This window comes from Pseudochaenichthys georgianus, chromosome 9 (genome assembly GCF_902827115.2).
Source record: "Pseudochaenichthys georgianus chromosome 9, fPseGeo1.2, whole genome shotgun sequence".
NCBI lineage: Eukaryota > Metazoa > Chordata > Actinopteri > Perciformes > Channichthyidae > Pseudochaenichthys > Pseudochaenichthys georgianus.
In genome coordinates, this window is record NC_047511.1 from 45,114,410 (window position 1) to 45,140,626 (window position 26,217).

Here is a 26,217-nt window from a genome sequence, read left to right on the forward strand (position 1 = left end):
AACTATAGTCCAATTGATATTTCCGTGATAATAACCGTGGATAAAGGGGACTTTCACTTAGACTCTAAGTTTCCTCTAAGTCTTAGAGGAATTGTAAACTTGATCAACACTGATCAACCCTTCTTAACTGCAGCAGTTCCCACTATGACCATTGTCCAAAAACTCATCTCTTTCGACTCCACTTCGAGCGATAGAACTATTAACAAAGCACTTATATACTAATAAAGGACTGGCTTACCTAAAGCCAGTTGAGTAGCACTTGAAATGTTTTGCTCTATGAAACCTGATGTACTTTATGATTCTGTTTTCTTCAAGTTTGTATGTTGTTGGTCGAACACACTTATTGTAAGTCGCTTTGGATAAAAGCGTCAGCTAAATGCAATGTAATGTAATGTCCACCTTTAGGTTCTAATTTGTGAGCCAAAGAGCTACCAACATAAAAATCATTCATCACAACATTCGTGTTTGTGCTGAATGCTCTAAAGCTCAGCAGACAGAGGAGTAACGCTAATCTATTTTGAGATTTCATTTCAGTTTAATGATGCTTCACAACTTAAAGGTGGGGTAGGTAAGTTTCAGAAACCGGCTCGAGATACACTTGTTGTTATATTCCATGGAATGCTCTTAACATCCCGATAGCAATGAATATCTGTGAAGTGAAGTGAAGTGCTTTGACAACAAATCCATAAAAAAAAGTCATCTGTAGAAGCCGTGGTGCTGTAAAAAGTACAACCAATGGCCTACCTGCCTGTCAGCCTTCCATCGGGGCACAAACTTACCTCGTGCCCTCATTGGTCATGTGCACGTGTGTGTGTGTTGGAGGAGGGGCTCTGTAAGGAAGTGGCAGATTTTCTACGGTTGTGTATTTTCAAATTCTAGCGATCTCGAGCCGGTTTCTCAAACTTACCTACCCCACCTTTAAAAAAAGAGTTTTATGAGGTATGAAAGGGGAAATCATAATAACGTTTAAAGAATCAATCATACATTGGGCATTTCATAATGTGTGTCAGCATTGGACAACAGAAAAAGAAGAAAATCAATCTACCAACTCTAAAAACCAATGAAATGGGTGGCCACCCAAACACCTGCATGCAAACACCTCACATATCAGCAGTATCCGGAAAAGTTTCACCAGTTTTCCTGTTTGTCTGGGATACTCTGTAGGACAGAGAGACAGCATTCTGATAAGAAGAGACATCTGGTCAGTATCAAGGTATACATCAGAGAGACGCTGAGGGGGGGGGACTCGTAGGACTGGGTGTGAGTCTAGGTGGGCACAGTGATGCTGCGGGCTAGTAGCTCCAGCAGAGCGAACTCCACGATCCACTGGGCTGCGCCTCTGCGGCCGCCCGGGCAGAACACCCTGCTGCCTGGATCCTCTGGATGTGTTCAGATGGAAATTGTTCTCTTAAAAGGATGTGGAGACAGGGACAGGAGGGGCCGGAGATGTCAGCTGCGGGGCAAGAGGCCTCTCTCCTCAACTGCCTGGCGGAGCACCTGTGGCATCAGGACTGTGCATCAGCCAGACGCATCCACAGCAGGAGACAGGGACTGTACTTTAATCCTGACTTAGATGTTTTAGTAGGCAGTAGGTGACCTGCACTCGAGGTGAGGTCACTGTGTACTATTGACAGCTGATCTGGGAGAGCTTCAGATCCCCTGGGATGAGATGAAGGAAACTTATTTGGGGCCGATTTAATTATTTTATATAATTCTATTATCACTGCAATACATTTTATTTGTACTCACCCTTATGTCAGCAGGGAGTTGTATGAATATCGTGAGACCAGATTAGGTTTATCTAATTTCTCTATTATGTGCCTCGTTGTCTCGTCTGTTCAGGAGTTCAACACTTTTAATGTCAATCAGATCCGATCCCATTTTTTGTGATCCAGGATCAGACAAGTCCGCCAAATGTTGTCCCTGGAGTTCAAAGAAATTCAGGATAGCATCACCCTGATCCAGATTACGACTTTTCAAGATAACTAGATCCTGAATATCAGTGCTTTAATCCTACCGAGCGCTATCTAGTGGACATGACAAATAATACAAGGAAGACAAGAGACCACATTGCAGACATCTATTGTTTCAAATTACTTTTGAAAGGTGATGACAGATGGACTTTTTTTTTGTTGAAGATATTTTTTCTTTAATCTAAATTACATTTGTGATTGACAATCTTTGTTGTGATACTTTCATGAGCATAAACATGTATGTCATCAACATTTGCTTGAAAACAATAGGCCACCACAAATGTGAGCAAAAAATGGAAAAATAAAATTGATTTCCCATGAAGGCTAAAAATTGTGTATTATTTCAGTTAAACTTTGCCATTTTATTTATATTGAAACATTTTTAAATAAATGGTACAGTACATTTTGCTCTGGAAATCCACCCCTCTGGTGGGATCAGGATAATCCAGTTTTTTGGGATCAAACTGATCCCAATCCCGTGTTGTAGGTTTGAACCCGTTTTGAAGATTTGATCCAGATTAAAGCTTGGATTGGATTTCCTGATCTGAAATCAAAGTGATCCTAATCCTGTTTGGTTTTGAACTCCCCAAAATCCAAATCTGATCCGATCCGATCGGGATTAAAAGTGTTGAACTCCTGGGCCCTGGACATTGCACGCCATGTTAAAGGATGATTACATTCCTAAAATGCTCAGTGGAGGAGCGAGGATGCACAGGCATGCCAATGTACGGATACAGCGTTTCAATTTGTTTTAATATGACAACGGCCTCTCTGAAGAACCAGCACCTTACCGTGGTAGAGAGGTTTGTGTGCCCTGATGAACCTGGGGGCTGTGTTGTCTGGAACCTTGTGTTCCTGGTAGGGTCTCCCATGGCAAATTGGTCTCAGGCAAGGGGCCAGACTAAGATTGGTTCAAAAGACCTCATGAAAGGAAAAACAAGAAGTGAGGATACCCGGCCCGGAGGAAGCCCGGGGTCCTCTTCTGGAGCCAGGCCCAGAAGGAGGACTCGTCGGCGAGCGTCTGGTGGCCGGGCTTGCCACGGAGCCCGGCCGGGCCCAGCCCGAAAAGGCAACGTGGGCAACACCTCCGCTTCTCTGTCCCGCGGGCCCACCACCTACGGGAAACATCGATGGGGTCGGGTGCGCTGCCAGACGGGTGGCAGTGAAAGCGGAGGGTCTCGACGGACCAGACCCGGGCGGCAGAAGCTGGCTTTGGGGACGTGGAACGTCACCTCTCTGGGGGGGAAGGAGCCGGAGCTTGTGCGGGAGGTGGAGCGGTACCAGTTGGATCTGGTTGGGCTCACCTCTACGCACAGCGTCGGCTCTGGAACCTTACTTCTGGATAGGGGTTGGACTCTATTCTTCTCCGGAGTTGCTCAAGGTGTGAGGCGCCGGGCGGGTGTGGGGATACTCACAAGTCCCCGGTTAGGTGCTTCGTTGTTGGAGTTTACCCCAGTGGACGAGAGGGTCGCCTCCCTACGCCTGCGGGTTATGGGGGGGAAAACTCTGACTGTTGTGTGTGCTTATGCACCCAACAGCAGTTCAGAGTATTCGGCCTTCTTGGAGACCCTGGAAAGAGTCCTGTATGGGGCTCCTGAAGGGGACTCCTTAGTCTTGCTGGGAGACTTCAACGCACATGTGGGCAATGATGGAGACACTTGGAGGGGCGTGATTGGGAGGAACGGCCCCCCTGATCTGAACCGGAGTGGTGGTTTGTTACTGGACTTCTGTGCTAGTCATGGATTGGCCATAACAAACACCATGTTCGAACATAAGGATGCTCATAAGTGTACGTGGTACCAGAGCACCCTAGGCAGAAGGTCCATGATCGATTTCGTTATCGTATCATCGGACCTGAGGCCGTATGTTTTGGACACTCGGGTAAAGAGAGGGGCGGAGTTGTCAACTGATCACCATCTGGTGGTGAGTTGGGTCGAGTGGCGGGGGAAGCCTCTGGATAGACCTGGTAAGCCCAAACGTGTAGTTCGGGTGAACTGGGAACGTCTGGAGGAGGCCCAAGTTCAGGAGGCCTTCAACTCACACCTCCGGCGGAGCTTTTCGGGCATTCCTGTGGAGGTTGGGGACATTGAACCAGAGTGGTCGGTGTTCAAAGCCTCTATTGCCGAAGCCGCGGTGGGGAGCTGTGGTCTCAAGGTCTTAGGTGCCTCAAGGGGCGGTAACCCTCGATCCTCCTGGTGGACACCGGTGGTCAGGGAAGCCGTCCGACTGAAGAAGGAGGCCTTCAGGGATTTGTTATCCCGGGGGACTCCCGAGGCAGTTGCAAGGTACCGACAGGCCCGAAGGGCAGCAGCCTCATCCGTGGCCGAGGCAAAGCAGCGGGTGTGGGAGAAGTTTGGAGAAGACATGGAGAAGGACTTTCGGGCGGCACCAAAGTTGTTCTGGAAAACTGTCCGACACCTCAGGAGGGGGAAGCAGGGAACCATCCAAGCTGTGTACAGTAAGGATGGGACGTTGTTGACCTCAACTGATGGAGTGTTGGGACGTTGGAAGGAACACTTTGAGGAACTCCTGAACCCGACAACTCCACCCTCTATGTTAGAGGCAGAGCTGGAGTATGACGGGGGATCAACGCCAATCTCCCGGGGGGAGGTCACTGAGGTCGTCAAACAACTCCACAGTGGCAAAGCCCCGGGGGTGGATGAGATCCGCCCGGAAATGCTGAAGGCTCTGGGTGTTGAGGGACTGTCATGGTTGACACGTCTCAACGTTGCGTGGAAGTCGGAAACGGTACCGAAGGAGTGGCAGACCGGGGTGGTGGTCCCCCTTTTCAAAAAGGGGGATCAGAGGGTGTGTGCCAATTACAGAGGCATCACACTACTCAGCCTCCCCGGGAAAGTTTACTCCAAGGTACTCGAAAGGAGGGTCAGGCCGATTGTCGAACCTCAGATTGAGGAGGAACAATGCGGATTCCGTCCTGGTCGTGGAACGACGGATCAGCTTTTTACTCTCGCAAGGATCCTGGAGGGGGCCTGGGAGTACGCTTATCCGGTCTACATGTGTTTTGTAGACTTGGAGAAGGCGTATGACCGGGTTCCCAGGGAGTTACTGTGGGAGGTGCTGCGGGAGTATGGGGTGAGGGGGTCTCTACTCAGGGCCATCCAATCTCTGTACTCCCAAAGCGAGAGCTGTAAGTCGGACCCATTTCCGGTGAGGGTTGGCCTCCGCCAGGGCTGCGCTTTGTCACCAATCCTGTTTGTAATATACATGGATCGGATTTCGAGGCGTAGTCGTGGGGGGGGTGGACTAAGGATTGCACCACTGCTTTTTGCAGATGATGTGGTTCTGATGGCTTCAGCACTCACTGGATCGGTTCGCAACCGAGTGTGAAGCGGCTGGGATGAGGATCAGCACCTCCAAATCTGAGGCCATGGTTCTCAGCAGGAAACCGATGGACTGTCCACTCCAAGTAGGGAATGAGTCCTTACCCCAAGTGAAGGAGTTCAAGTATCTCGGGGTCTTGTTCTCGAGTGAGGGATCAATGGAGCGTGAGATGGGCCGGAGAGTCGGAGCAGCGGGAGCGGTATTGCAGTCGCTTTACCGCACCGTTGTGACGAAAAGGGAGCTGAGCCGGAAGGCAAAGCTCTCTGTCTACCGGGCCATTTTCATTCCTACCCTCACCTACGGTCATGAAGGATGGGTCATGACCGAAAGAACGAGATCGCGGATACAAGCGGCCGAGATGGGTTTCCTCCGCCGGGTGGCTGGTGTCTCCCTTAGAGATAAGGTGAGAAGTTCGGTCATCAGGGAGGGACTCGGAGTTGAGCCGCTCCTCCTTCGCGTCGAAAGAAGCCAGTTGAGGTGGTTCGGGCACCTAGTTAGGATGCCACCTGGGCGCCTCCCTAGGGAGGTGTTCCAGGCACGTCCAGCTGGGAAGAGACCAAGGGGTAGACCTAGGACCAGGTGGAGGGATTATATCTCTTCGCTGGCCTGGGAGCGCCTTGGGATCCCCCAGTCAGAGCTGGTTGATGTCGCCAGGGAAAAGAAAGTTTGGGGCTCTCTGCTGGAACTGCTACCCCCGCGACCCGACCACGGATAAGCGGGAGAAGATGGATGGATGGAACTTGAATCACGTCTCATTATGTTTTATGCCCGTTGCCTCTACTCCTCGCACCTTCCACCTCCACCGCTCACGTTTCAGGTCGGAGGAACAGAAGGAGGTTTAAACTGAGAATAGATTGTCTGATATGGTTATATTAACCCGCAGACGGGTCCATTATGTTGTGTTCTTCGTGTCACTGGATGCCTGTTTGAGCACAGTTCTCAATTTTAAGTATTACAGCTCGTTTTTCTTTGCTACTGATGATATTACAGATTTCCTCTATACATGTACTAAAACACCGAGTCAAAATAATGTCTGCTTGGTATTGGGTTAAATGTTTTATCAATATTTCACAGTGAGAACATCAGCGGCCATTCTTACCTTCTTTATTCATTTGAAGTGTTTCAGAATATGGATAAACTTGTTTATAATGAAGTGAAAGACAGATTGATTAAAAGTTTCCAGCATTTTAATACACGTGAATAAATACATTCTCAAGAAGTAATTCAACAAGTTTCCTTTACTGCCTCGTGTCAAATTGTAAAAAACAAGTGCATGTTTAAATCCTTGTGCCATATGGTGCCCTTAAGATTATAAAAAGGTGCAGTTAAGTGGAAGATGCATCTAAACAGTCATACAGTAATTGTTATTATCAAATGTTTATATATTAGAAATGTGCAATTTTAAAAACAACCACAAATCGAAGTTTAAAATGAGTCCGCAGAGTCATGAATCCTCTACCGTTTACACTGCAGCAACTTCATCCACACCTCGGTATCCGACCTGCAATACAATCAGAAAAAGCCAATAAATTAAACCGGATATTTATTAGTATTAAAAGACATATACAAAATGTCCACGTGGACCTTGTTTCTGCAGCAAGTTTCATGGTGGTGGGTGGTCCGGAGTGACTTTTATAGAGATGCAACAGGAAGGAGTCTGGGGGCGGACCCAGGAGCTCAGTCTGAGCATGCTTCACTTTCACATGGCTGGGGAACTCCGCATGATCCACAACGGTGAACCCCGCGGGTTGGAACCAATACTTCTTTGACGAGATGACCAAAAGGTCATTGAAGAGGTGGAGGTATACACTTGAGAAGCAGCTGTGTCTCATGGGACCCTGGTGCAGCAGCACACGGCCGCTTACAACCAGAGGGACCGACTGCAACGAGGAAGAGACATTCAGATTTGATAAAAGACGTGAACCTGTTTTTTGTAACCTGTGTTAAGAAACTCGACACCTTCATTTTGCCAAAATCCAGCAGCCTGTCCAGACAAACCAGCTCCTCAATGCGTTCCATTTTGCGGACCCCCTTATCACACCTTGTTACAATCTGTGGGTCAGAGAAGATGCATAACATGTTTGGAGTCCATTTGCTAATCGCACCTCCGGGGGCGCACAGACCCTGCCCAACTCTTACCTCGTGGAAAGGCTGCCATTGCTTTTTCCAGATTGGATTTAGAGTCAGCGTCTGGTTTGGTCTGTTTCAGGATGCTCTGAAATGAAAGACAACCCAACACAAACCTTAGAAGAGGTCTGAAACACATTGTGCTGGTTAAATATATGCATGCAAACAATTAAAATATCACGAGGCTAACCTGAAGGAGGAGTTTAATACGTGTAATTCTTTGGAAAGGAAGTGCAAGGAATGACCTCAGGTTCTGCCTTTGACAGTCTGTGTGACTCGATGTTCTCGATTAAATGCAGAACATCTCCGTTTTGCTGCCTTGGAAATGGAAGAGATTGAATGTGAAGTTATTGGCGTTGTGGAGCGCCAGCAGTAATGTCACGTGCAGAGACTTACAGCAGCTGGTTGACCATGGTCTCCTGGTACCTCATGTTGATCACATACGGCACGTAGACCCTGTGAAACTCAGGGCAGTGCTGCAGCACAATGTCCCCCACCTGAGAAATCAACACACTCCTCCAGTTGGCCTTCCAGATCCATTAGGAACCTATAAGGGACAAACTCAAATTTAGCAGACGTAAACACTTAAAGGTGGGGTAGGTAAGTTTGAGAAACCGGCTCGAGATCGCGAGAATTTGAAAATACACAACCGGAGAAAATCTACCACTTCCTTACAGAGCCCCTCCTCCAACACACACGAACGCGCACATGACCAATGAGGGCACGAGATCAGTGTGTGCCCCGATGGCAGGCTGACAGGCAGGTAGGCCGCTGGTTGTACTTTTTACAGTATTCCGGCTTCTACAGATGAATTTTTTTATGGATTTTTGTCAAAGCACTTCAGATATTAATTGCTATCGGGATGTTAAGAGCATTCCATGGAATATAACAAAAAGTGTATCTCGAGCCGGTTTCTGAAACTTACCTACCCCACCTTTAAGAAATAAGATGTAGTGATATGTGGAGTTCTCACGTTTTACTGGCTGCCATTATTTGACAAATGTTGGAAAACAAATGGTGATGCTCCATTGGAGTCAGGAACTGTTTCAGTTCCTTCGAAGCATAGAAGTGTTTGACAGCAACAGTAAGGCTGTTTAGGTAAGACACTTCAGAGCCGATCAACTCAAACATCGACTTCAGAGGGAGAAAAATAATTCATTATGTATACATTTCTGTGACAATTCATTTCTCTGCGAAAGTAGGATGATATTTTGGTTTCTTATTGTCAGCAAAACTAATAAACCGCACATAGTGCATAGTTTCACAGCTAAAATAATTCCCTGGAAAATAGTATATTTAATCCCGTTTTGGGAACATTTCCAATAAACTAAAGTGTCCAGCTTTTAATGAAGTTACTGAGCATTTAACAATAATCTGTGAGCTGCTTCTGAGGAGGATTGGATGCAGAAGGTTCCACTCACCTCCTGAAGTTTGAGCTCTTCTTCTGGCAACCTTGTGAGCAGGCCAGACGCCTTCACCTCCTCTAGATCTTGCCAAAGGGTCGAAAGCCTGACTGGGAGAGCCTCAGCCAAGCATTTATCCCCAGCATTGGATAGTTGTTGAAAGCTTGTATAATTAACGCTGCTGCTGTAGACAATAATAGGAGTCTCTAGCTCCTGGGGGATCGTCAGTGTGCTCAAAAAACCTGTGTTCCGTTGGTTCAAATCATCGCTCTCCGCCTGCACACAGTATTCCTGGTAGTCCTGGTACAGAGGGTCTTCAGAGCAAACAAGGAGATGAAGGAAAGTCACATGACATGGCTGTAGGTTACACTATTCAACCACTCAATAGCGCAGAGAAATATACACTTACATAAATTGAAGTACTTGGACTGGAAGGACACGCACAGCTCTTCCACCTCAGCTGTATCTGCTGCCCTGCGTTTAAAAAGCAGTTCACAGTTAGTTAAAAGTGGACGTTTAAAATGTTATTAATACAGACAATTCTGGATTGTCCTCCTCTAGCTAGTTTGCTGAGTAAAAGGTTGGGCTACTAGGTTTCAAATCCCAAGTTAAAGATACGTCTATGGGAGGGATCTAAAAGGACAAAGATATTTCATCGTCACAATCCTACAAATAAAGTTAACTTAGTTTTCGAAGTGCACCATGCGGTCCTTACCTTGAATCCTGAAGGTCTTCCAGGGAGTCACTGCTCCCATCATGACCTCCAATGTCTTCATTTGTGCAGTCACATGGATCCATAGCGCCTCAGTCTCTCACACAGACTCTTTATTTTTAAAACTCTGACAACGGTGCAAATGTGGATGTGTTTGTCTACTGAGGGATCCTTTATTTGACCCAGAGACACTCAGGTTGAGTGAGCGCAGGCTGATGCAGTCTGAACTGAGCAGCAATCACAATAACTGGAACCAGCTGTGTGTTTCTTTTCAAGCCTCTGGTGATCAACAGTGAACTGCCGCCGCGCATGCGCAGGGCTACATCCAGCAGCTTGTGTCAAAACACAGAGAAACCAGCAGCGCTAAATCCACAGCTTTACCTCTATTATTTGGAAAGTATTTGTCAACACAAAGTCATTTACATCTAAGTCAGCGTACCATGACCGAACAATCAGCATTACTTCTCCGAAAACAACTGGCAGGTATGTGAATATGAGTTAAATATTGTAAGGAAATACAGCCGTTATAAAGGCTAACCATCTAGTAGCTAACGTTAGCTTCTGTTTTTAGCTGTGTTTACGCCATAGGAGTTGGCTCAGGAAGCTACTATAACGGGTCTCTTTATCACCGCAGATCAATACGTGGCTAGGCTGCTTTTATTAGCTAACATTATAAGACAGATTCACTAGTTAATGTGGCTTAATTAAACCCATATCTGAAAAGATGCCGGCCATGCTAGCTGGTTAGCAAGTTGGACATTAGTTAGCGGACGGAACAAAGGAATAATCAATCCCAAGACTCATCTGCTCTGATGACGTCAGAACTGCTAATGATGGATGTTTATATTCTGAGATTTACATAAAACTACAAGCTACTGTATTAGTAGAGGTGGAGAAGTACTCAGACCTGGTACTTGAGTAGAAGTACCAGTGTAGGAATACTCTGTTACAAGTACAAGTCCTGCAATCAAGTACACAACTATTATCATCAAAATATAGTAGCGACAGTAAAAGTAGTCGTTGTGCAGATTGGTCCATTTCAGAATAATATATATGATATGTTTTATAATGATTGATCATGAAAGTGTTCTCAAAGCTGGTGGAGGTGCAGCTAGTCTGAAGTACTTTGTAGACTGCAGGGTAGCTTGTGGATTTACTCCAGGTGGAACTACAGTCTGATTTAACACTTGATTATATTTCACATCATTCATCCAGATCTGTGAAGTAACTAAAGGTATTAAACACATGTAGTGGAGTAGAAGTACGAAGTAGCATACAATGGAAATACTCAAGTAAAGTACAAGTATCTCAAGTAAATGTACTTTACACCACTGTTATTAGTAATGGTTGAAGAAGTACTCAGATCCTTTACTAAAGTAAAATACACATGTTTATGCTCTTAAAATACTCTGCTACAAGTAAACGTCCTGAAAAAGCAAGATGTTACATGAGTAAAAGTAGAAAAGTATTGGCATCAAAATATACTTGTAGTACATAAAGTAAAGGTACTTATTCTGCACAAAAGCACATTTCAGAAATATATAAAGTTCGGAAGAAGTATTATTCATTCCAGTTCATTTTCATCCCAAAATCCTGTTTTTAGATTCTCAAATATAGAGATTTCATGCTTTTATCTTTCTTTTAATAAAAAAACAATACATGATGAATCTAGAACATAATCAGCAGATTTGTAATGTATAATAAGTGTAATCTGTAGTTGAGCTGCATTCCTAATTATCAACATCCCAGACGTTGTATCAAGACTTATCATTATTTCCCTTTATACACTGAAGTCAAAGCGACCTACAGATGAAGTTACACTGACAACAGGAGTCCAGTCCAAAGGTGTGACTCTGGATGACGACAGAACATCTTCCTTTTCTCTGACGGAGTTATTTTGGGTTCTGTGTGGGTTTGTGAATCACTGGCTGTAGTGTTTGACTCAATTCAGTTTTTCAAGTTGATGAGTCGCTGTTGATTATGATTGGAAACCACGATTTGATTCAGTCAGCCTTAGTCAAACTTTATTGAACTTTCAATAATGTGAGACAGCGTTTCCGCCAGGAGGCGTCCAAAAAAAGTAATAATTCGAGAGAAGATTGAGAGTGTTTATTGCTTGAAATTACGAAAAGGACAAGGACAGGCGATGAGCGGGGGGCGGGGGGGGGGCATATCTCCTGGACAGGCTACTTTGTGCAGACAAAGTTAATAATAATTGTAATATTCCAGTTATAAACGACATGAATCAAAGATGTGTTGCTGTATTTTAGTTAGTGGTGCACGATAATTATCGGTCCGATATTAGGAATTATGACGTCATCCCGATAAACCCGATAAAAGTATTAATAGCCCCGATAATATACAATATATTTTTTGGGTACAAAAAAATACTGCGGTGTGGGTGGATTGGGATGAGGGGCGCTTGTTTTTCTCTCGGCTCCTCCCGTTTTGCCAGTACTGTGGTGTTAGTGGTTTAGGAAGAGGGGAGTTCTTCACAAATCCAGCGCTCCCTAACTCACGCCTGGCTGTGACGTAAATGGTGAGCGGCCGTGAAGCCAGGACAGTAAACAAACATGTCGTCAGTAGTATGGGACTCAGAGGTCGCGTTAACCGAATATTTTCCGCCTATGACGAATTTTTTTTAACAATGACGGACAAATCTGAAAGCAGTCCATCATTTTGACAGATTAGAACGAACTCGGAACAGCGCCAAAGTGTCCCCGCAGCGAGGCTCCGGTGTTATGCATGCCCTCCAAAAAGGAAATCATACCGTTTCCAAACCTAACTGTGTGCCGTACAAATCATTGAAATGTCTGAGTTTTGGCTTTACGCTGTGCACGCTCCCGCGAGGTGCAGCAGCCATGCATAACACCCCCCCCCCCCCTGTTGACAGTTCACGAGCATGCTTCCCCCCCCCCCCCCTCAGAGTTGTGTGAAGGCCGACGGGTAATTCTGGATTTTGACAGAAGTTTTACGATCCTGTCCGTCAAAATGACGGACAGCGAAAAAGTCTAGCGCAACCTCTGATGGGACTATTTCAAAGTTTCAGAGTTAGATAGTTCGCTTGCTATTTGTATTAACAAATGCAGAAGTTCCACGAGGAGGGAAGAAGGCAACAAGCTATAATACTTCCAACCTGATCAGTCACCTGAAACATCGCCATGACTACGATGGTGTGTTAACAGCGTACGAAGACGCCTGCGCTGCTAAACTAGCGGCGAATCCAAAGCCAGCTGCAAAGGCACCGGGGCTTTGACCTATCGACGAGGCTTTTGAAAAAGGAAAGAAGTTTATTTGGGAAAATAAATATGGTCACTTTGAAGTCGAAACTGTTCTTGGCTTTGTTTTGTTCATAGTAGTAAATGTTGCTCATGTCATTTGCTCACTACTAGTCTCTTTTTTACCACCAGGTGTGCAAAAACTACAGGTACATTTAATATATATATTATATTATTATCGGTTATCGGTATCGGTCTTGAGAAGCAGGAAGTTATCGGTTTCAAAAAACCAATATCGTGCATCCCTAATTTTAGTGGTAAAAAAAAAATGCATTCATCATCATAATTATTCTATATATATAATGTACACAGTGCCTGTAAACCGGAGGGGAACGCTGGCATTTCTCCTCCTACTTGAAAGACTACGGAGGGATAGGGTCTGCACAATTAGTTTATTGTGGGGATGGGCCGAATGCTCTGACCGGTCCACTTCCCGCCCGGCGCCTCTGCAACGCCTCGCGTTGAAAAATAGACTTGAATCCTATTTTGAGCGGAGCCCAGCGCCGAGACGCTTCTGGGACACTTCTGAGCCGTAATGCGACGCAGACAGACCCGGTGGAATCTAGGGGTGAGGCTCCGTGGTAAACTGTGGTAACATGAAGAGCCGTTTGGGAGGCGAAACAGCCGGCACTTTAAGAGAGCCAAGTCAAATGATCCGGCTCACTAACGTAAAGAGATGGTATCTATAAGGGACGGCTCAATTCAACATTCAAAGCAGAAAGTCTACATGTTTGAGAGGCTGAAACGGGCATTTTTAAAAAACCTTTTTGAATACAAAATGACACCAGAACCTTTAGCGTACTGGGCTAAATCAATGCAGCTCTACTTTGTTAGAAACGTAAGGCTCTAACCAGGAGCCTATGTCTGGGACAAATCATGGAAACAAGGGCTCAGAGGGCAAATCAACTCCATTGGATCTTTGCTTTTTCAAAATACTTGTCAATTCAAACTCAACATGTCCTGCAGCTGCTTCACAGTAGAACTTGTATGAAAACACATGTGACCCACCTTCAACGTCAGTGTTATTGTCGCAGATTTATCGTTTAAACGTTTATTTAAACATTTTTACTTTTGTCTTCTAGCAGCTGGGTTTTTACCTCTTGTGTTGTTGCTTTTTACACATTTTTAAAATCATTGTTTTGTTTGTTAGTGTTGGGGAATAATTTGCCCTGCATGTCCTCCTCCGCCCTCTGACGCAGATGACCAGCCTTGAGCAGCCGTTATCTCGGAGGGCTGCCCTAGCAAGTTGTTGTTGTTACCAGTTTGTGACCGGGCAACTCTCGGTCAGAGATACTCATTGTTGTGGGACACCTGGAAGACATCCTTCTCGGGGTGTAGATGACCCCGAGCCATAAGCGACAACAAATGTGATTCAGTGTCCTCAGCTGTTTAGTCTAACTAATGAAGAATGTTAATCATTACACTCTGACTTAGTTAAAACCTCGAGCGACAGGAGGGTTCTTCAGAATTGATGGTGGCATCTCAACCGTGTGGTCAGACCGTGGCCCATGTCTTGTGAATTCTCCGGCCGAAGCTCCAAATAAACCGTCGGTGTTTGCCATCAAAGCTCCAGCTCTCCTCGTCCTTGCTTCAGAAGTTTCCCCCAGTTAGAAATATTATTTATTGCTTGAAGGTGTTCTGTCGAGGTCTGGTTTCAAAGCATTGGTCTAATAACATTCACCAAATCCTGGATAACTTTTAAATCGTTTTTAACACCGTATTTAAACCTAATGGAATATAGTGTGTGCTTCTTTGTCAAATCAAACCAATCGGCTACATGATATGTTTATTATCATTCTCCGCACAATTGCCTTTTTATTTCTGTCTTTTGCAAGAGATTTGTCAAACATCTTCAAAATATACCCTTTAATATTTACCCATTACCCGCTCATGAATGTTATAGACCTGTCCCTTTTGTTAAAGTTGCTTTTTATCTCCAGTTTATTTTTGTTAAATGATGTCTTTTCTTTTCAGAGCTCAACAAGAACCCGGTGGAGGGCTTTTCAGCTGGTCTGATAGACGACGATGACATTTATAAATGGGAAGTCGTGATCATCGGTCCACAAGATACCCTTTTGTAAGAGAGAACATATTGTCAAACAAGATACAATGAACAGAAATATATATAAATGACTATTTGAAGTCATAATTTGTCCTTTCTCTGTTTTTTTTTATTGCAGTGAAGGCGGGTTTTTCAAAGCATACCTCACCTTTCCCTATGATTATCCTCTACGGCCTCCAAAGATGAAGTTCATCACTGAGATCTGGCACCCAAACGGTAAAGATGCCATCACTTGTGAATTAAGTTAATTTCTGCTTCTTTATTTGATGATTTTAAAGGGTTTTGTGATAAAGCATGCTCTGAGTTTGCTCGTGAAATAAAGTCTGTCGTCACGTTGTTTTGTCTGCAGTTAAATTCCCTCACTTCAGTGCAGTACTTGAGTAAATGTACTTAATTACTTTACACCACTGTTATTAGTAACGGTTGAATAAGTACTCAGATCCTTTACTAAAGTAAAATACAAATTGTTATGGTCTTAAAATACTCTGCTACAAGTAAAAGTCCTGAGAGCAAGATGTTACTTAAAGTGGACCTATTATGCTATATTGGAAAAATATATTGTAGGGCCATACCTATACCAAATATCTATAAGTTTTTTGCTTAAAATACCAAACAGATCACCCATTGTAGCCATGCCTCAGACTGCTCATACCCCTCTATTCCAGCCCTGTTGCAAACAGGCTGATTCTGTGACCGTAGCTTTAAATTGAATGTCTGCTGCTAGCCACGCCCCTTTGTAGTGTCACGCAGCTTTCCCCTGCTAGAGAGATTTCTACGGGGTGAAGCTCAGCTAAACGCTGCGGTGCGGTGATTAAATGCCATGTTATGCTCCTAACTACGTGTCACGTGTGCTGGAGAATATAGGCTGGGACGTGTCACGTGTGCTGGAGAATATTGGTTGGGACGTGTTACGTGTGCTGGAGAATATAGGCTGGGACGTGTCACGTGTGCTGGAGAATATTGGTTGGGACGTGTTACGTGTGCTGGAGAATATAGGCTGGGACGTGTCACGTGTGCTGGAGAATATAGGTTGGGACATGTCACGTGTGCTGGAGAATATAGGCTGGGACGTGTCACGTGTGCTGGAGAATATAGGCTGGGACGTGTCACGTGTGCTGGAGAATATAGGCTGGGACGTGTCACGTGTGCTGGAGAATATAGGCTGGGACGTGTCACGTGTGCTGGAGAATATAGGTTGGGATGTGTCACGTGTGCTGGAGACAATAGGCTGGGACGTGTCACGTGTGCTGGAGAATATAGGCTGGGACGTGTCACGTGTGCTGGAGAATATTGGCTGGGACGTGTCACGTGTGCTGGAGAATATAGGTTGGGACATGTCACGTGTGCTGGTGAATATAGGTTGGGACATGTCACGTGTGCTGGAGAATATAGGTTGGGACGTGTCACGTGTGCTGGAGAATATAGGTTGGGACGTGTCACGTGTGCTGGAGAATATAGGTTGGGACGTGTCACGTGTGCTGGAGAATATAGGTTGGGACGTGTCACGTGTGCTGGAGAATATTGGTTGGGACGTGTCACGTGTGCTGGAGAATATTGGTTGGGACGTGTCACGTGTGCTGGAGAATATAGGTTGGGACGTGTCACGTGTGCTGGAGAATATAGGTTGGGACGTGTCACGTGTGCTGGAGAATATAGGTTGGGATGTGTCACGTGTGCTGGATGTCGCCAATGACGTTATAGGAGCGAAAATTCTGGATCTTTTTCTTACAATAATTGTAAGTGATTATCTTTAGGCTTTGGACTGACACAACAATACATGATGAATCTAGAAAACAATCAGCAGATATATATGATATAACAAATGTAATCTGCAGTTGAGTTGCACGTCTAATTATCAACATCCCAGACCATGAACATCTTATCTAGAAATATTATTATATCATTATTTTCCTTTATTAAATGTAGACAACGTTCCTTCCCTTTTCCTCCCCAGTTGCAAAGAACGGGGATGTTTGCATCTCGATTCTTCACGAGCCCGGCGAGGATAAGTTTGGGTACGAGAAGCCGGAGGAGCGCTGGTTACCGATCCATACCGTCGAGACAATCATGATCAGTGTGATCTCCATGCTGGCAGACCCCAACAGCGACTCGCCGGCCAACGTGGACGCAGCGGTGAGTTACACCTCTTATACCCTATACCCACCCTATGGAACTCACTACCTCAACCCAATCACTCAAAACCCACCTGTTCAACACGGCATTCAATCCCTGACCCCTCCCCTCTTTTCTGTTTTTGTAGTATTTTTCTTCGTTTTTTGTTTTATTCTCTGTCAAAACGTCTTTCAGTTTTTAGAAAAGCGCTATATAAGTCATTTATTATTATTATTATTATTATTACCCTGCACATGACACTAGAAATCTAAATCTAAAAATCAATTTTTTAATAACGTTTTTTCCTAAAAGCATTTATTGATGACGATAGAAATTAGGGGTGGGAAACATTTGATTAATGTAATGATGGATTAAAAAAAAAATCCCAAATTGAGATCAATAAAGCGCGCGTCACACTGTCCCGAAATTGACACCAGATGGACACACGATAAAGGAAATGTTCAAATTCGGCTCTGTTCGTTACAACATCGGGCCATTCGTGAGGGCATCTTAAGCCATCGTATGACCGCCGGTGGAGTTTCTCAGGCTCCGGCAGCAACTTCGTGAGCGGTGGCAAAATCTTTGGCATGCCAAAGGACCTTGCGAAGGTTCATTTTCATGTTGAATTTGTGTGTCCATTTTGCCCTTTATGAGGCCATCGTGAGGGCATCGTGTCATCTTGCATTTTTCGCCTCACGAAGACAATACGAAGGAAACAAGAAGCTGCCCGATTGTCTTAGGAAGGCAACACGACTACGTGAAGCCCTCGCAATGCCGTCGTGTAGCCATCGTATTATAGTACGATGACATCGAGATTACATTTATTTCACAACTAAATCATGTAAACATATTATGTAAATAACCCAATTTGTGTTCTGTGAAACTGAAAAGGATATTTAATTGTTTTTGTTACTTTCGTTGCAGTTGTATGTCTTAAATGTAATTTAGGTTAACTTCCTGTTTTATTTAGATGCTTTTATTTTGAAGGCGAGTTTACGCTGTTGACAGGAAGTTGTTGTTGCTATGGAAACAACACGATGGAGTGTGTGGTTCGGGTGCCATCGTGTGGCCTTCTGTAGGCATCGTACTTGCTTCGGCTGTTGACCAACTTCGGGGCCATCTTCGTGCAAAATTCACAATTCCATATTCGTGTGTCAATTTCGGGACAGTGTGACGCGGGCTTTAAGAACATCTAATCTTAATCAATATTTTCTTATCTTCTCAAATTCTGAATCTACTCAAAATATCTACAAATCTTTTAAAAAATATGTTTTTCTTTACTATAACATAAGCTTGTTTTTTAACACCAAGAAAGATTGGAGTCGAGCATTATTGTTCTTCTCTTGGGGGAAAAATCCCACCCCAAAAAACAGTTTACCTAGATCTGAAAAGGCCACCAAATAAGCCTTTAGATTGTGTTCATGTACTCACACATACGTTCCCACCCCTGGTAGAAATCCTGTTTATTCCTGTTATCATAGCGGTTAAAGTGAATTGAGGACGAGTCTCTGAAAGAACAGTGTGTTGTTGTTCCCGTAGAAAGAGTGGAGGGAGGACCCTAACGGAGAATTCAAGAGGAAGGTGGCTCGCTGCGTAAGAAAAAGTCAAGAGATGGCTTTTGATTAGGAATCCATTTAAATTCCAGGGTAAGTGAAGAGTTACACATCCGACAGTCTGACACAATCACCACATTCAAATCCCAACTAAGAAACAACCTGTTCAGATCACCTGACCCTATCGTTTGTGATTGTCTCCTCCATGACTGCCTGTTGTGCTTTTACCTCTTATAGTATTTACTCAATTGTACGTTGTACTTGGGTGTCGTGAAAGGCGCCCTTAAACAGCATTTTTTATTATTATTACAGTCGTGAAATACAGATTAATTATTTATTCATGCTCCGTTCGAATGAAAAAATATAAAAACTCATATTTCTCATTCAGTATAATTAAAACAAGACAAAAAACTTGCTTTATCTTACGCCTAAAGTCACAGAGACGTTTTTGTTTAGTTTTTACGTGCAGGACAAAGTTAGATATTAACTTAATTCCCAATATAATAATAACAATGTTTTCTTTGTCTGTTCTCCAGGTAAAGGGAATGCCTTCAGAGGGAAGATTCAGCAGGCTTTTGCACCCATGTTTTGCCAGAGGAAGGAACCGGTTGGCTTCAAACACGTTTCTGTGAACGGTTTCATTTTCCGCCAGACGAGCCAATTTGAGAAACCCTACCAGCGAAATTAACCCGTTTCCGGAATTGTATATTTAATTTTATTTATTTTGAACAAATTAATGATGTAAGATATGTCACTACTGTAAATTAACTTGCTTTTTTATCTGCTGCTGAACAGTTTCTACTTTGTACCAGGTTTCTTATGCAATTCAGTGGTCAAGATTGTGTCAAAACTATAAAACCCCGTCACCAGATTAACGTCGCCCAACGAATCCCTGTCAATATTTCTGATTATTTTCCACACCGTCTTTGAATCACTGTTGCCTTTTGTGGGCTTCACTTCCTCTTATCTTTAAGAGAGACAGTTTAAGAGGGGTTTCACAGTTTAATTTCCTAAAAAACAGCGTCCTGTGTGTTAGCGTTTCACTTATAAAACCTTGACTCTCAAACAGCTCCGTTGTGTTTAATCTGCTAGATGGGAAATGAATGGCTTACTCAGTGATTTGAGGGTTATTGTTTTATAATATAAAGCCTCGCACACAAGCAACCTCTCTACTCCTGATCCTTAAAGGAATACTTCACCCACAACATATCACACAATTTAAGTCAAATCACCCTAAAAGAAAATTGTGTTTTTATGCCTTCAAAGTGAATACAAAAATGAAAAAACTGACACTTATACGGTATAATCCAAGTTTAATTAACTTGTTTATGCACACTACTCCACAAACGCATGACTTTTACTTTAAAATGCTCTATTTAAAACACTTTTGTGCAAGAAAATTGTAGTAAACGGTGCATTTGTTTGTAAATAGTAATCTTCATACGACTGGATAAATGTTGTGCGAGTTTGTAAATGGATGATTTAATATATTTTTGCTTCCCATATTTAATTAAAAGTACCTCTTCAGAATTTCTCCATTTTCTGACAGACTTCAAACTAAAACAGGATGAATATTTGCTAAAGGAATTATTATTTTGTGGGTTAAGAACTCCTTTTACACCTGTGTCTCATGGTCCATTAGGAAATCTATTCATTATCACTCGTTATCATGAATCGCGGAAAACCAAATACAGTGGGGAAATAGCCAAAACTGCGAAGAAATCCACGCTAACTCAATTTAAAGGTGAATTAAATCCGTTTTTTTAATCTAGCACTGAATTTTCGGGGCTCCGTTGTAGAAATATGCTAGTTTTCTTATTTTGGTGTGGCATGTTATCAACATCTGGGTAAAGGAGAATACTAGTCACTTTCACTCGAGGGTTTATCGTTGGGTAATCCTCTTTAAATCACCATCTTGGACAATATTTATCACCATCACTGAATTGGGGTTTTGCACTTCGTAAACGTGTTCTGAGGAGAAATGAACACACCTTTTATTTTTTTAAGGATACACACAGTTTGGGGGGTATCTGGAAACCATGATACATGACTGACTGACATTAAAAAGAACAAAATATCTCACCGTGTTTTTTGTTTTTCGCGCATGCAATCAGGTTTGAAGGAGTGAATGTGACGTGTTTAGTTAGTAGATATTCTGTAGACTTCATGATCACATGACTGCTGTCCACATTACACCTTTCTTTGGATGTTCTAACCTACCATGACCTCCTCTGACCGGTGTTCACTGTATTTGCACAGATTCGGTGCGGTTGAAATGTCATTAAGCAATACGCTCTGAGAAAAAATGGCGTGTCCAGGTAAATCCACCCTAACGCCATTATTGTTATTATTTGATTTCCATTTTGTGTCGATGCAATGTATATTGGACTTGATGCTCAATAAAGTGTGTACACAGAGACAGCCTGTTTAGTGTTTTTACATTTTAGATGAGAACACACTCTGGGTTCAAGTGTGTTAGACCTCGGTAACTGGAACCCGGGGGAAGTGTCACGTTTCAGGCTTGGCTGCAACTCAGCGACCTCCACGACACACGCAGGAAATATCAGGACTGTGAGAAATGATGAGGAAGAGGGTAACGTTTGTGGAGCAGCTGAAAAAAGAGACCCGGTTAAAGAATGGGCACGTGTTAACGAGGTGAGCGCACAATGTGAGTTTTAAATGACTAGGAATGATGCATTTATGTCTTTTTAAAAGTAGGATTTATGTTTCTTTCTTATTGCAGGTCTGCAGAATATAGCCAGAGAGGCACAGGTGAGTCAAATTGTCCTAATTCAACATGAGAAAAGCTTGTTATTATTCATTTTCCAATATATTCTTTGAATGCAATTGATAGGATATCTAAGATACAATTGAAGCGGTTTGCTTTCTACTCAACGAAACATTGTCTGCTTTTGTCATTTGTATTCAGACCTTTTCCTTTTGGAGTTATAACGAAAACAACTCTTATATTTAGATGAATCTGCAAGTCCACGACTAATTGGTGTAACATTGCCATGCATTTTCTACAAGTAGTCTTTCAATCAGAAATAACTTTGCAGAAGTACAATAGGAAGATTATAAGTCAAAACTATTTTTTTTACAGAAGCACCTTTTACAGTATTTTACATATTACATTTGTGTATCGTAATTTGAGATGCATTAGTGGGGTATTTTAAAGGCGACCCATCATGTAAAATGCACTTTTTAATGTCTTTTATACATAAAGATGTGTCCCCGGTGTGTCGGGGAACTCACGCAGCGTCAGAAAATAAAACCCTCTCTCTTTTCCTCCGTACCCAAATCTCTAAAAACGGGGGAACAACGGAGCTGATCCAGATTTGCGTCCGATATGACGTAATATCTGAAACGTGGACCCACGGGCCAATCAGAAACGTTGCTATCAGAAACCATGCCCGACTGTTTTGGACGTAATATGGTCGATGTTTACATTAGCATCGCTAACACTCAGAGCTAACCTGTACTGGAGAGCATGTGTGTGAAGAAGCAGGAAGTAAAAAGGAACTCACCTTGTGGTGTAACCGGCAAGAGAGAAAGCCTTTGAGCTCCAGACTGTTTCAGATCCTTGATAATCCATGATATGGCGTTTCTTCACGGCAGCATTTAGTTTAGACAGTAGCTGCCGGGTCCCGCATGAGCTCAGACCCCTCCTTTTTATTTGTAAAGCTTTATACCCAGAATCAGCACTTTTGAAACAGGAAGTGAAATAGAGGGATATGAGGCATGGCTAGAATTGGTGATCTGTTTGGTATTTTGAGCAAAACACTTCATAGACATGTTTTTTATATATTTTTATATATCTGAAACCTATGATATTGCCTAAAGATAGCATGCTAGGTGACCTTTACATTACTTTAAATGGTGATTTTATAATAAATCCTATTTTTTAAGACACTTTCAGATTTTTTTCTTCAGTTTCTGCTGCATGTTTCTTTTGCAGGTGTTGAATATCTACCCAGTGAGCCGGCGAGGGAGGCGTTCAGAGGAAAACACGGTAACGTTTCTTCAGGAGGACAACCCATGAAGACGATCCACGTTCCCAAATCCATGATGGCTGCTCCCTTCTTACAGGTAAACACATGACACCAGAACACAAGGTAGCTATTTGTTGATATGTTTGAATAGGATCATTTGAATGGTGGTAGTCCATCTAAGCAGTCAAATTAATGCCATTTTTAGGTAATGCCTGCAATCATTAGACCAAATATTATTTTTTTATTATATATCGTAACAGAGCTAACCTGAGAGAAGCCCATTACACTTTCATTGTTTACTTGTTCATTTTTTATGTCTCAGAAAGAAAGTTTAGTGTTTAGATAACCTGTGATTATTTTTATAGTTATATATTTTGCATTTCTTTCTATGCGTGCAGATACATGTAGTCAAATGAACAGTGCAGACAAAAAACAACAAATTAAACTATTATTTGTATTATTTGTATTATTATTAAATTGTTAGATATCTTAAAGTTTTAACAATATATCTGACAATTTAAATCAAATTAATCTGCTATATCAAAATGCTAAAAGATGGTCTATAGCGTAATCCCTGTTTGCATTGGAATATATATATATATTTTTTATTGTATGGCCATTGTATATTAGCTATATCTAAATTCATACAGATGCAGATATTTTTAAGCAGAAGAGACAATTTGTACAATTAAAGTGAAATGAATGTTGATTTAAATTCAGCAAATTAGTTATTTTTATTATTAAACTGTCATATTTTATCAAATGCAATAACAAATCAAACCTTCCCAGCTCTTTCGGCCATTAAAATCCCATAAAGCACCACCATTAAATTGCACTATTCCTCATATGTAAAAGGATTACTGTCATTCTGCTCTATTATATAATCTCATGAATTCTGTTTGTGCCGCAGCATCCCACCCTCACAGCCGGACAGAGACGCTACCTGTGCAGCATAGCAAGCGTCTACAGCACGGAGCACATGAGGCAGCAGATGAAGCAGCACTACCTGCACCTTCTGCACACATGCCTTCAGTCAGGTGTGTGTTTAAACATCCCTCACACACCTCGGTTGACCAGAGGTGGGAAGTAGTGGAGTACAAATACTTTGTTACTGTACTTAAGTACATTTTTCTGGTATCAGTACTTTACTCCACTACTTGTTTTTCTGACGACTTTTTACTTTTACTTCTTACATGTTGAACTCAAATACCTGTACTTTCTACTTCTCACATGTTGAACTCAAATACCTGTACTTTCTACTTCTTACATGTTGAACTCAAATACCTGTACTTTCTACTTCTCACATGTTGAACTCAAATACCTGTACTTTCTACTTCTTACATGTTGAACTCAAATACCTGTACTTTCTACTTCTCACATGTTGAACTCAAATACCTGTACTTTCTACTTCTTACATGTTGAACTCAAATACCTGTACTTTCTACTTCTTACATGTTGAACTCAAATACCTGTACTTTCTACTTCTCACATGTTGAACCCAAATACCTGTACTTTCTACTTCTTACATGTTGAACTCAAATACCTGTACTTTCTACTTCTTACATGTTGAACTCAAATACCTGTACTTTCTACTTCTTACATGTTGAACCCAAATACCTGTACTTTCTACTTCTCACATGTTGAACCCAAATACCTGTACTTTCTACTTCTTACATTTTGAACACAAATACCTGTACTTTCTACTTCTCTCATGTTGAACTCAATTACCTGTACTTTCTACTTCTTACATGTTGAACTCAAATACCTGTACTTTCTACTTCTCACATGTTGAACACAAATACCTGTACTTTCTACTTCTTACATGTTGAACCCAAATACCTGTACTTTCTACTTCTTACATGTTGAACACAAATACCTGTACTTTCTACTTCTTACATGTTGAACACAAATACCTGTACTTTCTACTTCTTACATGTTGAACCCAAATACCTGTACTTTCTACTTCTTACATGTTGAACTCAAATACCTGTACTTTTCTACTTCTTACATGTTGAACACAAATACCTGAACTTTCTACTTCTCTCATTTCCCAAACAGCTGGTTCCTTTAGTCTGAATGTGTGTTTTGTGCGTGATCATTATTATTTAGAGTCATTGCGTGCCTATTGATTTGAACACGATCCGTGTATCCATCACTTCCTGGTCTTCTCTAAAGAAGAGGGACCAATGGAAACGTTGTCATGTTGCCGTTGGTCACCATGGAAACATTCATTAGCTAACAATGACATTATTGTTCTATTAATATAAAGGGAGGTCAGGTACTCTTTAAAACAGCTGCTAGTTCTGGTATATATATATATATATATATATATATATATATATATATATATAGCTGGTATACTTCTTTACTTTGACTTAAGTAAATAAGTTTAGTCAGTACTTCTACTTTTACCAGAGTATTTTTAAACACGAGTATCTGTACTTCTACTTGAGTAAAGGATGTGTGTACTTTTGCCATCTCTGCTGTTGACCAGTAAGATCCATCTCATGTTGTGTTTTTTTTATCTATCAGTTCAGAATCCCCCCTGCAGTAGGAGGCTTGGGACTCATCAACGAGGAGAAAACAAAACAAAGGATGCAGTGAAGGATGTAAGAATGAAGCCTCAAGGACCGAGGAAGAGCAGCAATAATTCTGATGTCATACTTCCAAAAATAATCAACAGATGACCCCTTTGATGGCATATTATTTTCAAGGTGTTATTACCTTATATTGAGTCTTAATGTTAATCTCTTTGCATCAACACTTCTTATGTTATTGTAGATCATTTAGGTGTAAAGGCCTCTAACAAAGGATGTGTGCAGTCCTTTATACAGTCTATGGTGCATTCATGTCTTTTTTAAATATACCTATAAACACATATAACAACACTGCATTTGCTAAGGTACTCAACGTGTTTACTAGTTACATTTTGCTCAGTTATTTACTGTAGTTGTGGAATATAACTTTTATGTCATTGTCAAAAGATAAAGATGAATGAAATCTCATGTTGTCATAAAGGGTACTTGCATTCTTAACGCTTTTATACAAAACAGAGCATTAAATATTGTATAAAATATTCTGTTCACCTTGAGTTCTAGGAAATCAGACTTTATATATTTATATAAAAATATGATGGTTGAATGAATGTTAAAAAATGAACAGTACAACACAGATTATATCATGTATATTAAATAGTGCATACAATCCTAAACAGGAGAATGATATCAATTACAAAAGAAATAGTTCTGAATTAAAATTAAAATGACAGTACAATTTTAGCTCTGCATTTAAGATAACCAGATACAATTTAAGAAACTAAACAATTGTGAGATTTTTATAAATTTGTCTCTGTTTTTTATTTAAAATACCGCGCAGATTTTCTTGTTAGTCTTTTTAAGTCCATTAGCTTCACTAGCTAGCATAACCGTTAGCTAGTTAGCTATCAGACTTCCTGTTAGCATCTTCCCCGCCCTCAGAGAAAATATGAACTGTGTCTGGAAGGAAATGCTGTAAAAGGTAATATAAACAAGACTTGTGACATATGTAATGATTTGTAAAGAATAATAATATAATCCGAGGGTTAAAAAACCCGTAACTTAATTTGTTTAGGCTTATAAAACATTATTATCATAAGACGCTAACTGGTTAGCTTAGTTTAGCTTC

General features: G+C 42.1%; 4 protein-coding genes across 7 annotated transcripts; 2 read left to right on the plus strand and 2 right to left on the minus strand.

Moving 5' to 3' along the window:
* Positions 1-6,484: 6,484 nt before the first annotated feature.
* On the minus strand, positions 6,485-7,530 carry LOC117452460 (rho guanine nucleotide exchange factor 16-like). The gene is made up of 4 exons (XM_071204446.1): positions 7,458-7,530; positions 7,275-7,367; positions 6,900-7,195; positions 6,485-6,816 (listed from the first exon to the last, which is right to left on the minus strand). The coding sequence occupies exons 2-4, from the start codon at positions 7,332-7,334 to the stop codon at positions 6,771-6,773; spliced, it is 402 nt and encodes a 133-aa protein (XP_071060547.1). The 5' UTR covers positions 7,335-7,367; positions 7,458-7,530; the 3' UTR covers positions 6,485-6,770.
* Positions 7,451-9,929, minus strand: LOC117452457 (rho guanine nucleotide exchange factor 26-like). Of its 4 annotated transcripts, none has more exons than XM_034091110.2 (7): positions 9,561-9,929; positions 9,255-9,319; positions 8,864-9,159; positions 8,416-8,495; positions 7,839-7,989; positions 7,633-7,760; positions 7,451-7,530 (listed from the first exon to the last, which is right to left on the minus strand). In XM_034091110.2, exons 1-5 carry the CDS (start codon positions 9,641-9,643, stop codon positions 7,908-7,910), a joined length of 606 nt encoding a protein of 201 aa, XP_033947001.1. In that variant the 5' UTR covers positions 9,644-9,929; the 3' UTR covers positions 7,451-7,530; positions 7,633-7,760; positions 7,839-7,907. The 4 variants fall into 4 exon arrangements, with proteins under 4 accessions (XP_033947001.1, XP_033947000.1, XP_033946999.1 ...); XM_034091109.2 differs by having other exon boundaries at positions 7,633-7,756; positions 8,416-8,576; positions 9,561-9,928; XM_034091108.2 differs by having other exon boundaries at positions 8,416-8,576; positions 9,561-9,928.
* Positions 9,868-20,981, plus strand: LOC117452459 (ubiquitin-conjugating enzyme E2 G1-like). Its single transcript, XM_034091113.2, has 6 exons — positions 9,868-10,040; positions 14,810-14,912; positions 15,016-15,113; positions 16,852-17,030; positions 18,549-18,655; positions 19,099-20,981. Exons 1-5 carry the CDS (start codon positions 9,998-10,000, stop codon positions 18,633-18,635), a joined length of 510 nt encoding a protein of 169 aa, XP_033947004.1. The 5' UTR covers positions 9,868-9,997; the 3' UTR covers positions 18,636-18,655; positions 19,099-20,981.
* A 77-nt stretch (positions 20,982-21,058) lies between these two features.
* On the plus strand, positions 21,059-25,505 carry LOC117452458 (protein FAM216A). The gene is made up of 5 exons (XM_034091112.1): positions 21,059-21,217; positions 21,306-21,334; positions 22,521-22,651; positions 23,465-23,591; positions 25,087-25,505. Exons 1-5 carry the CDS (start codon positions 21,141-21,143, stop codon positions 25,239-25,241), a joined length of 519 nt encoding a protein of 172 aa, XP_033947003.1. The 5' UTR covers positions 21,059-21,140; the 3' UTR covers positions 25,242-25,505.
* The last annotated feature ends 712 nt before the right edge of the window (positions 25,506-26,217 follow it).